This window comes from Stenella coeruleoalba, assembly GCF_951394435.1.
Source record: "Stenella coeruleoalba genome assembly, chromosome: 7".
In the NCBI taxonomy this organism is placed as follows: Eukaryota; Metazoa; Chordata; class Mammalia; order Artiodactyla; family Delphinidae; genus Stenella; species Stenella coeruleoalba.
Window position 1 is genome coordinate 91,193,167 of NC_137153.1, and position 13,737 is coordinate 91,206,903.

The 13,737-nt window shown below is 36.6% G+C and overlaps 1 protein-coding gene across 4 annotated transcripts in view; it reads left to right on the top strand.

Annotated features, from left to right (window-relative positions):
- The window catches only part of INVS (inversin), a gene marked incomplete at its 3' end in the record, with an annotated part of 142,460 nt that overhangs the window by 2,554 nt on the left and 126,169 nt on the right, over window positions 1–13,737 (top strand). For all 4 annotated transcript variants that reach the window (XM_079927066.1, XM_079927069.1, XM_079927068.1 and 1 more), the window contains exons 2-3: window positions 497–626; window positions 10,939–11,105. In XM_079927066.1, the coding sequence (XP_079783192.1) occupies window positions 521–626; window positions 10,939–11,105 (273 nt within the window). In that variant the 5' untranslated portion in view covers window positions 497–520. The remainder of the gene's footprint in view (window positions 1–496; window positions 627–10,938; window positions 11,106–13,737) is intronic.

The following is a 13,737-nucleotide window of genomic DNA, read 5'->3' on the forward strand; positions in this document are numbered from 1 at the left end:
ACAAGGGGAGAACAAATATAAATTCCTCCTTTTGTGGGCATGAGAGAAAGAATGAAGTACCTTCTAATTTAGTGCTTAAATCTAGGTAATTCTAACCTGACAATTAAGTTCGCATCATACCTATTTTGTGGCTTGGTCATCACCTTTATTCCCAATATCAATTCTAATATTTAGTATTATGTGGAATCAAATCACCTGTATTAACTTAGCAAGTCACTGTGACTTTTGGACCCTGTGTCTAATGTTAAATATTCAGCCTTTTTTTTTTCTCAGCCCCTGAGAAGGGTCTTGAAGCATCTAATCCTTTCATTTTACAGATGAGCAACTTGTACAAGGGGTCACCTAATTTACTCCATTATGGCAATTCTAAGACTAGGACTGTAGACTTTTTGAATCCTGGTGAAATATTTCTAGTAAACCATGTTTATAACGTACCCATTTAGAACTGTTGAGATGGATTTCCTACAGATACTTATTGGTTGCATCATCATTTCAGGTTGTTCCAGTTGTTGAGAAGACTATGAACAGGTCAGAGAACTTGTTCTTTCCTGGTTCCTCATTAGCATCCCAAGTTCATGCTGCTGCTATTAATGGAGATAAGGGTGCTCTTCACAAGCTTATCATAGGTAAGCTCCAAGCTCCCCTTAAGTACAGAAACTTTAAAAAGAACTCTTTGTCCTAAGGAAGTTTGTTAATCTTAGTCTTAATTTGCAATTTACTTACACATTTTAATGGAAATACATTATTGTTTATATTTGGTTTCAGGACTTGGACAAGAAAGAAATTAAGTCCTGAAACTTAAAAATACAGGTTAAGATTAGATGAAAAGTACTTGAGAAATATCTGTGTGTTTGGCATTGAATCTGGATGTGTACTTTAAGGTGCTAAGAGAATTAATTCATCTTTGTAACAGCAGAGATCTGGAATGAGATATTGGCTAGTGAGCTGTAACTTTTAATATATACCCAAAGTACTAATGTTTACAAATAATTTTAACGATTTAAAAAAAATTTTAACATCTTTATTGGAGTGTAATTGCTTTACAATGGTGTGTTAGTTTCTGCTAATGATTTAAAATTGATTCAGTGTTCTCCTTATCATTGATTCAATTGATTGATTGTGTTCAATTAAATTGATTGTGTTCACCCTATCTTATAGTGAGAGAAAGGTCCAATATGGAGGCTCTAGAAGAACTTCCTAGAGAAGTTCTAGAGAATAAAGTGAATAGGAGAAAGACAGTGGGTAAGAATATTCCAGAATTGTAAAAATCACAAATCCACATGTTTACAAGTCATTAGTCCCAAAGAAAAGAAATGAGATAAAAATTTCTGTTATTTGTAATCTCTATACATACCAGTGTCTAGTGACATTATGATTGACAACCTGGGCTTTAAAATCAAGTCAACACTACTTGAACTTCCATACCTATTCTTTCAGAATTTATTTTCGCCCTACATTTCCAGTTTCTCCAGGAACTACCCATGCACCCTAACTGCTGGCTAGGCTTTCTATTCCTCAGTATGCCATGAATTTTGTCTTTAGTTTTCTCTATACATCTGTCCCTTCTCCCCTTTTCTACCTTCTACCCCCTTACCTTCTTCTCTACTAAACAAACTCCAATTCATCTTCAAAGACAAAATTCTTTTACCACATTCTCTGTAAAGATTTCTCTTCTCTATCAGAGGTGTGATCCTCACATTACCTCAGCTGCCTACATTCAGTTACTGCTTGGAATTTGACATCTTCAGCCACCTCTGAATCACTCATTCAAACATCCACCATTCAACTAAAACTCTGTTAGTTCCAGCTCATTTGCTAATGAGAACAATAGTTTTTCAATGTCACTGAGACCCCCCTATCCATTATCTTCTCCACTTTCGACCATCAGTCTCCTTCTGTGTTTACTTTCGTCCCTATTCAGTCCTGATTCCATGGTCTATTACTAAAATCCTTCCCTTGGAAAAAACTCCCTTTTCTTCTCACCTGTTACACCTGGCTGTTGCAAGCTCAGCTCTGGATGGACCTAATCCATCTACCTCTGCCAAGCCCTGAACAATTTAACCTGTCTGGAAGATTTGTAACACCCTAAATTTAAGACTACCCATTTCATAAAGGCACTCAACAGTCTCTGCTCATCATACTACATTTCTCCATAATTACTGTTCCATACCTTCTCACTCTACCAAAACTTTGACTGCTGCTTCTCCCTCCGTCCCTTCTCTGCTAATGCTTTATGCTTCTTACCAAAAATGAAAACACTAAATAGGAACTCCCTCATCTTTCAGCCTGATATCTACAAATCAACCTACAGCTACACCCGTCGTCTTCTCTCTCCCTGCTAAAACAGAGCAAATATCCCTTTCTGTCAAAGATCAGTTTTTCCACACATACTCTGTATTATATTGCTTCCTATCTTCTCAGGGATCTTGTTCCATTTTTTTTAAACCTCGGATTACTATATCATCAACCTTTTCTTCTATTCTATATTCTTTTATCAACATTTAAACATGCTCTATTGTCTCCATTATTTAAAAATCCCTTCTCTGTTCCTTCATCCCCCTCAAGGTATTACCATATCGCTCAACTTTCCTTTGTGTAAGTGTATCAGTACATGGGCTAAACTGCTATAACAGTGACTTAAATAAGATAGAGGTATGTTTCATTCTCATAACAGTACAAAGGTAAGTGGGCAGCCTAGGGTGGATAAACATCTCTGCTTCATAAAATCGTCTAGGGATGCTGCTAGGGCTTAGCTTTGCCATTCTCAACATGTGGCTGCCATCTCTGGGTCAAAGGCAGATTCTTCCACTGTAGTCACAGCCCAGCCAGCAGGAAGCAGGAAGGAGAGAGTGCAGAATAGCAATTTGTCATTCTGGAAATGGGTGGACTTAGAGCCACACCTAGGACAAAAGAGGCTAAAAAAAAATCTCTCTCCCTGGATGGCATCATGCCCAGCTAAAACGCAGGGTGTTCAGTTCCCAAAAAGAAGAATGAGAGAATGGCTATGGGGACAATTATCACCCTCTGTCACCAAAACCAAGCTTCTTGAGCCACCTGCACCTATTATCCCCACTTATTTATCTCAATCCATATTTTTCTGAAAGAAAATAAAACATGCTTTCTTATTTTGAAATATACATATAGTGAAGTCCATAGAACATAAATGTTCAGTTTAACAAATAAATATAAATCAAACATCCATGTAATCATCACTAGGTCAAAGAACAGAACACTGTTCCCCCAGAAACCCCACTGCATCCTTCCCTCCCCCTTGGACTAATTTGCTGTCTTGACGTTTACGGTAATAATTATATTGTAGTTTTACTACCTAGTTATATATCTTAAACACTATAGTTTAGCTTTGGCTTTTCTGGACATTTTTGGCTAAATGTTCCATGTTTACTTGTACTAAAAATTGTGTACTCAATTATGTCACTTTCATGCTCAAAACTCTTTAATTGCTTCCCATTGTACCTGGAATAAAATTTGAAAGTGTACCTGTACCTCTTTCCCTCTCCAACCTCACATTTCACCACTCTCTTCCTAGAAAAACCTGCTTATTTTCATTTCCCAAATCTGTAAGCCCTTTTCCATCTCAGGGCTTTTGCCTGAAATACTATTCTCCCCATTCTCTGTCTGACTGACCCTTACTCATTCTTCATATCTCAGCATTAAGGTCATTTATTCAAAGAGGCCTGCTCTGCCCATCCATTCTCAGTGAAATCTGTTCATCATGTCCTGTCTTGGAACTCTGCAGTTTTCCTTCACAGAATTTATCTCAGATTGTAATTCTGTGTGTATATGTATGACTATTTTAATGTCTCTCTCCTCTGTAAGCTAAGAGCCTCCATGAGTATAGACTAGGTCTGTTTAGTTCATCATTATATACACAAATTCCAGCACAGTGCTTGGCACATAGTAGCCACATGAGAAATATTTGTTGAAGGAGTAAATAAATATCATAATCATTCTTTAAGTATCTTTCCTCCCAAGAAGTCTATAATCATCTAGAGGGCTGAGATTAAATCTGAATTGAGTTGAATTGAACTGAGAGACAAGTTAGGACTAAATTCCATTGGAAAAAAAATTTATTTAAGTCAGAATTCCTCAAGAAAACATATCCTAAATAAATCTTTTATTATTTTAACATGAAATATAATCTTCAAAGGGAACAAAGTGTGCAGTATGTTGTAAATTCAAAACACTTATACAGGCTCAATCATATAAATTAATGTGTTACATAACAAAACTTGAAATATTCCTATAATTTTATATCCCCAAAGAAAAAATTCCTTAGAAACAAAGAAGCAATCATGATGTGAAACGAGTACAGAGCTGATAAATGTATTTATAAATTGGTCCCCTATGTTTTCTGTCATCTTGTCTAAGGAACCCCTTATTCATTAACTGACTTTGAGCTGTAACACTGTTCACCTTTTAAGAATTCTGCCATTTTTGTCTTCCGTGCAAAGACAATAATACCTTTGCTCTGTGGTATTTCCTAACATTTGTATATTCCTATCAAATAATGTGTTTTTTTTTAGTATTAAGGTACATCTTAAATTTCAATGTATCTTGTACCTTCTTTTATATAGCACGAGAGTGACTATCTCTAAATATATGCTATTTCTCTTTTCTAAACTAGTCACATAGTACTACAAATGAGATATATTTTTTCTTCAATCTTTGCTCACCAATTGCTCAGTGAATTCATTCACTTGAGCATTTTCTGTTTTCCCTTCTCCGTTTCCATGGAGAAGGATGTCGTGATGTGTTTGACTCCATGGAAACAGATGAGCATCTCTTTCTACATACACAACTAATTAAATCGAACACTTTCTGTGCTGCCCATTGTTCAGGAGGAGGAGTGAAGAGGCTTTCCCTGAATGAGACATCATTTTAGTAGCAATTCTTAGTGTTTAGTGTCGATGGATTAATGTTTTAACATAACTCATTACATCTAGATTCAGATGAATTAGGGCTCAGTCCTGGGCCCTAAAAACATAAACATACATAGTAAAATCCTTACATGCTATGACTATCATTTATATATAAGTAGATTTTTCTTGTAATATCCATCTCAAGTAATTTAATTGAATACCAGAGACATCGTTGATAATATATTCTAGTAGATTCATTTTAATACTAATGTAGTAGAAAGGTTATAGATTTAGAGTCAGATAAACCTGAGTCTTGAATTCTGGCTTTGTCATTTATCAGTTATATTACCTTGGCTTGAACCACTTAATCTTTTTGAGCCCTCAGTTTCCTCATCTGTAAACTATAGATTATAACACTTTGCCCACTTTGTGGGACAGTTAAATTAGATAATGACTGTAAAATATCTAGCATCGCACCTGACACATTGTAGACAATAAATAGAACCTTATTACTATTATTATATTAGGTTGGATTTCCTGTAAAAGAATCCAATCTTACATAGTTTCAGAAATGTCTCAAAATGAAAAAGCTCTAAATGCTAAGAAAAAAAATGATGCTGCTTTCTTTGTGAAAACCAAACAAAATAACTTGTAAATATTCACTTTGTAATGATGGTTCCTGGCATTACTGCTAACAGTGTTCGGGGCATTTGCAGTGGTGAAGTGACCAAGCAGCACCATTTCTGATTCTACTACAACTTTTGTTGGCCTGTCCATGTTCTACACTAATATAAATCTCTCTGAATCATTGTCTCTCTTTGTTTATAACATCTCCCAACACAGTAGTTGGGTGTGGCAAGGAGCCTCATAAGTGGTAGAGCAGTGCCATTATTTCAGGTTCCTTCTTTCTTTACTTCAACCCTGTCACTGAGGGTTAGGGTCATTGAATGTTTTATAAATGCTTGCTTATATACATGTATTTACAAATATACTTACATGCATATGCATCCATACTAATAATAGCAATAAAATGAGCCAAGATTCATAAAGTTATGTTATATAAGCACTGTGTTAAGCATTTTGTAACTTATGAACTCATTTAATAGCAAGACACCACAAAGAGTTTGGGGTACTCTCATTTCCCTCATTTCATAGGTCAGGAAACTGAGATGCAGACAGATTAAGTAACTTGTCTAATAAGTAACAGAACTGAGATTGAAGCCTGCAAGACTGATTGTAAAGCCCGTGCTTTTAACTACTAACATATGGGACCTCCATGTGTGGGTGGATATGTCTAGTATACATGCACATTCGTATGTATGAGTACATAGAGAATGAGAAAGCCAAGAAAGATGATTAGGTCTAAACCTTGACAGATGAAATTCATGGTCATCTAGTTGGAACCTTTCTGAATTTTTTTTGTGCTATGAGCCCATTTGGCAATCTGGTGAACTTCATGGACCCCTTCTCAGAAATATATATTTTAAGAGCTTAAATATAATATAATAAGAATCCAAAGAAAATCAGCTGTATTGAAATACAGTTATCAAAGTATTTTCAAATTATGATGTAGCAATATACTTGCAATCTTTTTTTAATGCAGTAAATAACAAGATCTAGTGGCAGATCTAACAGCTATGATAATTTCAAAGTAGCAATGAGTGTAAATGATATTTAAGATACCTCAACAATGATAATGAGATGTGTAAAAATATTTTCTAAAATCTCAAGTACCCTCAAAATATAATATGTCCCATGTTATTATTATTATTCTCATTTTAAATTAGGACACTGAGACTCAGAAGTTAAGCAGTTTAGTTGCATAGTTAATACCTGCAAGGTTGAAACTCAAACCAAGTCATTGGATTATGAATCCTATCTTCTTTCCATTGTTCACGTGTTGCCTCTATTACAATAAGCAGATATTTTTAAACGACCACAGATGATGGTGACAATATGAAAGGTGTGAAGTAAGAAGTAGATGAAAACAGATAAATGCATCTTTGATGCCACACAAAGGTAACATTTTAGAACAGACAAATAAGATATCAGTAGAGAATGCTGGATTTACTTGTGTTGGACAGTATGGCACCATAGCTATTGTGTAGAGTGTCACAACTGTCACTACAAGTGACAGTTATTTCCTCTAACTGCTAGGGCTGGAGCTCTGGTTTCTACACATACATACAGAGACTCTTCTGCTTCAACTAGCCTTAAAATAACCGAATGCAGCAGAGCAATCATGGTTCCACCTCAGCTTTCTGATCTATGTTCAGACTGAGCACAAGCAGAATGCCAACCCCCGTTGGTCATGGATTAGAGGCTACCTCCACAGTTGCCAGAACAATTAAAACAACACAGCACACTAGCCAGCTGCATCCTATATTAGCTGTTCCTGACAGGAATGCAAATTTAAATGCACTGCCATCCAGTGAATATTAGTTTACATCATAAGCCCCACATGTGTATAACATGTTGCAGTTACCAGACAAACGATAAATCATTTAATTCATTCATCAAAATAAGCTATGGTGGAGACTGGACAGGTATTGGCTGAATGTTGTTAACTGAGGAAATGAAGGAAGGGAGTAGGGTAGCTAGATAAAGAAGCAGGCCTTTCTCAGTTACTCTCGTTCAGGAAGCTCAGAACTTAATGGGACACTCACCACTCAGAAACTAGCCATAGAACCACTATCCCCCTAAAAGCAACTCAAAACAGGACCCAGGTAAGAGTAAGTGCTGCTTTTTCTAATTATGACTAGGGGATACATGCTTCCAGCTACCTCAGATGCAGAAATTTTCCTTATAGGCACAACATATTGGATGGTGGTGACATAACCCAATTAAATCTGTTGGAAAGTATAAATACCCGTTACACAAAAGCAAAGTATGTCAGGGATTGAAGAGAAGGCTTGAAGTTTCCCTGTATCTTACAGCCGACTTGGTAAGAGTGGAGCAACCAGTGTCTTGGGAGGTAGAATGACCTATTATCCCTGTGGTTCTGACTCCACTTTGGCCCTGAGAAACCTAATCAGTTAGGATTGTCCCAATGTGTGATGATTGCCTCCATTTATCACATTTGTTCTTGTGACCACAGGTCCTAAATCCTCTCCTTTACTCAAGCTTCCAAGGAAGAATCTCACTGGATTTAACATTTCTTAAATGTTTTTAATAGTCCATTTCAATGTGTATGTAGCAGAGTGTTTTGTAACAGCTTTATTGAGATTCACCATACCAACATCATACCATACAATTCACCAATTTAAAGTGTGAAATTTAGTAGTTTTTGTATATTCACAGAGTTGTGTTGTACAAACATCAGCATAATTGATTTTATTTCATTAGCCCCCAAAAAAACCCTGTACCCTTTAGCTATGACCCCTCAAACACTCCTCTTTTCTCCCTACCCCTGACCCTATGCAAGCACTAGATATAAAATTCTGGGTTGACAGTTCTTCCCCCTCCCAGCACCACTTGAAAAATGTTGTGCTATTGCCTTATGGCCTCCATAGTTTCTTATGAGAAATACACTGTAATTTGAATTTAGTTTCTAGAAATTTGATTTTGATTGACTCAGTATGGATTTCTTCGGGTTTATTTTGTTTGAGCTTTGTTCAACTTCTTAAATTTGTAGGTTTGTGTCTTTCACCAAATGTGGGACATTTCTAACCATTATTCCTTCAAATATGTTTTCAGCCCTTCATTCTTTTTCCTCTCTTTCTGGGACTCTGACGATATAAATGGTAGAAACTTTGTTATTATCCCACAGAGCCCTGAGACTCTGTTGATTCTTTTTGTTTCTATCTTTTCTATCTGTTGTTCAGACTGAATAATTTCTATTGGTCTGTCATCAAGTTCAGTGATTCTTTCCTCTGTCATTTCCATTACGCTATTGTGCCTATTAGGTGAGATTTTTATTTTGGTTATTTTATTTGGTTTTTTTCCTTTTTTTTTTTTTTTTTGGCTGCATTGGGTCTTTTGCTGTGTGCAGGCTTAGTTACAGCAAGTGGGGGCTACTCTTCATTGCGGTGCACGGGCTTCTTATTGCAGTGGCTTCTCTTGTTGTGGAGCACGGGCTCTGGGCATGTGAGTTTCAGTAGTTGTGGTGCACAGGCTCAGTAGTTGCAGTGTTCAGGCTCCGTAGTTGTGGCTCACGGGCTCTAGAGCACAGGCTAAGTAGTTGTGGCATATGGGCTTAGTTGTTCCGCATCATGTGGGATCTTCCCGGACCAGGGCTTGAACCTGTGTCTCCTGCGTTGGCAGGCAGATTCTTAACCACTGTGCTACCAGGGGAGTCTGGTTTTTACTTATTTTTAAACATTTATTATTCTAAATTTTTCACTGGGTTCATCTTTATATTTTCTCTCTTTGCTGAGACTTTGGATTTTTCCATTTGTTTCAAGAGCATTCATAGTTGCTCGTCAGAGCATTTTTATGACCATTGCTTTAAAATCTTTGTCAGATAATTCTAATATCTGTATCATCACAGTTTTGGTGCCTGCTGATTGTGCTTTCTTGTTTAATATTTTCCTGGTGTTTGGTTTGTCTAGTAATTTTGGATTATATCTTGGACACTTTGTGTATTATCTTATGAGACTCTGGATCCTACTTTAAATCTCCTATTTTAGTACACTGACAATCTGTTTAGGTTTAGAATGAACATTTTGGTCCAATTTTGTAGACTGTGGTTCAAATGTCAAGTTAGCTTTGAGAGCTCTTGTGAGTTATTTTCTGGTCTGCCCCATTTTTGTGCTACCCAGGCCAATTTAGAACCTAGAAGTATCCCACCAAGAGTACCATTCTCAAAGCTTTTGCTATTTTGACTCTGGTCAGTTTCACATATGGGCTGCTCAGTTATCCATGGCATCATGCACTGATTTAAAGAATTGCTTTCTCTAGCTTCCTCCTCTCCATAACCTTTCCCCACTCTCTAGTTGGGAAGGGGTAAGATACCACCTTGTTGCCATCCTTTGCCTAATTCAGGGCACAATGCTTCATAGGGCTCCTCCCCACAGTCTCTGCAATATCCATTGGAGAGGAAAAGAGGTACAATTTGTTTGGTTGTATGTGCTTTTTTTTTTTTTTTTGCAGTACGTGGGCCTCTCACTGTTGTGGCCTCTCCTGTTTGCGGAGCACAGGCTCCAGACGCGCAGGCTCAACGGCCATGGCTCACGGGCCCAGCCGCTCCGTGGCATGTGGGATCTTCCCGGACTGGGGCACAAACCCGTGTCCCCTGCATCGTCAGGCAGACTCTCAACCACTGCACCACCAGGGAAGCCCTGTCGTATGTGCTTTGAGTAGCAGAAGTATAGTCAAAAGAGTTCACTCCTGCAGAGCTACTCCCTTCCCAATATTTTGACTGGAGAGAGCAGGCTTCTTGGGGAATTTTGTGTATGTGCCCACTGGTATTTCTGATGAGCTACTTTAGCACCCAGGCTGGCTTTATATAGGAGGCAAAAAATAAATAAATAAATCAGGGAACTCAATAGCAGGTTGTTCCTGAAGTTTCATAGTTCCCTAACCAATTTGCCTTCTTTTCACCACCTTTCATTTATTTTGCCTGGGGTGTTTAGTTTTAAGTAGCAGGAGGATCATGATAGTATGCATTTGCTCCATATTGTCTAAAACAGGAAGCCAACCATGATTGATTTTTGTAGATCTCAAAAACATACCACAATGCCTAGTGTATGATCTACACTAAGTATTTTTTCACAAAAGGAGTAAGGGAGGAAAAAAATAACCTCACATCTCAAAATGTTATTTAGTATGACAGAGTTGTTAAGAACATACCCTTTAAAGTCAACAATCAATTTGAATTTTAGCTTCACCACCTACTGTTATTGTAATGTGTACAAGTTACCTAACTTCTCTAAGTCTCAGTTTCCTATACTATAGGGACAGTAATATCTATCTCATAGGGTGAGTAAAAATGAGATAATATATTTAATGCATTTACCACAGTACTTGATAAGAAACAGCTAGTAAATATAGTTCATAGTTATATTAGTAATAAAAACAATAATTATCAAATATCACTATCTGTTTCTTATCCTCCTAGGAAATTCTGCCGTTAAAGACAAAGAAGATCAATTTGGGAGAACACCACTTATGTATTGTGTGTTGGCTGACAGACTGGATTGTGCAGATACTCTCCTGAAGGCAGGAGCAGATGTTAATAAAACTGACCATAGCCAGAGAACAGCCCTCCATCTTGCAGCTCAAAAGGTGAGAAGTAAAACTACCGTGAAGAGTAAACCTTTTCTGTGGTATTTGTTAATTGATTAATGGAACTGTGAGATGGACAGATGGTAAAGAAATCACAGGCATATAACTCGTAGTTTCATGTGTTTTCTCTAAAAGCTGTAATCTTTAAACTGCAGAGAGTAAGCACAGATAACCATCAGTGGCTGCTTTCACTTATCCAAGTTCCTCCAGCGATGAAATTTATTTTCTGATCTAAAGTTAAGTTGGGAAAAAGGAAATAAAATTATATGTATTAATATGATTAAACTATATTACAAATCAATTTATGCATGAGAAAAGGCAAAGAAAAAAAGAAAACCACCACACACTAAATTGTCAATAGTGGTTGGATTTGGGAATTCGCTGGCGATCCAGTGGCTAGGACTCCACGCTTCCATTGCAGGGGGCATGGGTTCGATCCCTGGTTGGGGAACTAAGGTCCTGCAAGCTGTGTGGTACGGCCAAAATATATATATATGAAATGTATATATATCTCAGTAGTGGTTGAGTTTAAATATTGGGAAGATATATGAATTTTGGTACTTTTCATTGTTTAAAATGTTTTCCTTAATGCATGTTACTTTTACAATAAAAAGTTGTAGTTGCCCATAAACTATGTGGCATTAGGGAGCATAAAAGAAATTTATTTTCTGAAATGTATTTTCAAATTTTTAAAAATCTAAATCTATATTGCTAGTATAAATGATTTCAAGTTTTTAAAGGCTTGTTAAGAGCTCAGTTTTTTAGGATTAAACATATCAAAAAACAACAAAATGGGAAGCTTCTAAATTTATTTGAACTTATTTATCTGAAAATGATTTTTCTCACCATAAAATTTTGGTCTATAAAATATAGTTCCAGTGCCTGATATTTTTCTCTTTGTTATTTTAGACTTATGTATTCTGAGAATAAAAAGCAATGAAAATTAGTTAGATCCAGCAGAAACTATTAGAGTTATTTCCCATTAAAAAATGTGAACCAGATATAGCTGATTAATTGAGGGGTTAGAAAAATACCTTTTCATTAGTTGAAAGCATAAAAAGAGACTGACATTAAGATATACTTCTGAATATGCTAGTTATATGCTCTTATCAGTTAGGTCTGTCAGGTTATTTCCAAAGTTATTGCTCTTGAATTTGCTTTTCATTACAGTAATTTTTTAAAAAATCTCTCATTTTCAATCTCAGTTTTAACTACTGCTCAGGTATTTAAACCTTTCACCTAGGCTTGTCAGCTGTTAAAATTATTTACTAAGGAAGTGTAACTCTATTTAACTTGTTATCATAAAAAAGTAAACATTTCAGATTGGGAATAGCCCCACTACTAAGAATTTGACACACTTTAGATTTTTTCATTGTGATTCACTTAGGTTTAAAACTCAACTTTAAAAATGTAAGTTGGGGGAAACTAACTGCACATCAAGTGGATCATGTGAGGAAAGAAAAAGAATTTAAGTTGATGATCCAACAGTATGACATTTTTGTAGAGGTATAATGTGAAAAAGGTTGAGAGAAGGGGAGAGCACAACCAGACATGTGAGCTGCTAAGTCTCTCTGTGAGATGCAGTGCATTGCTTCTGTTTGCTTTTTGTTTCTCCTTTATTTTTTTAAGCAGTGATTTCTTTAGTGTCAAAGAATAAATAGAACTGTGATTTACGTGTCACAGTTTACATAGCTGATTTCATAAGTAACAAGTTTCATGTTCTTTCAACTATCTGATAATTATGAGTTTCCCCATCTCTGTGTTCCTGTTTGTATTTGCATGTTTGCCAAAAGCCGTAATATACCTTTAAGCTATACTAGCAGTAGAATTTCTAGAACAAGGGTGATAATCATTCTTTAATACTCCGCTCTGTCCAGATCAAACCTGGGTATTGTGTTTGGTTTTGTGCTTCATGCAAAAGCACCATGATTAAGAAATCAGAGGTAGTATACTTCAGGCAGGGATAAGATGGTGGACGACCTAGAAGTAATTTTCAAAAATAGTTGGAGATGATACGTCCCAGCTCTGTAGCCCACCCTGCCTCTAAGCAGACACAAACACAAATTCTCTTAGAAAAAATATCTTCACCTTTAACTTCCAGGATTCCCCCATATTAAAACAGACCAAACATGATCTCACAGCGAAAGATCACCAAACACATGAGCAATCAATCTACCATGAAGGAGAGTCAGCTGAAACAATAAACAGATTTCTATCAAAAACATCAGATATTGGCACCATTAGAAACACAATATAAATTAACCATTGATGGAACATTTAAAGATATAAAAGAAGAAATCACAAAAAGGAGCAGCCAACCCGAGACTTTCATGACTAGGCATAAGTTCTCACCATGACCACCTATTTTAGAACAGCTCATCTGCCAAACACATCTGAAAACTGAACAAAACATATTGTTTGAAGGCGCTGGGAGCAGTCAGCATAGGCAGGATGATTCAGAGAAGGAAAGCACATGAAATTAGCTCCGCATTTATCCTGGCTTTTTCCTTCAAGGCATTTTCTAAATTGGAAAGCAAAAGAATACAACCCTAGCAGGAAGCAGGATTCTTAGTCAGCTGGGGAAACCCAGGTGTAGTTTGGTGTTAGCAGTAGCTGGAACTTGAAGGGCAAA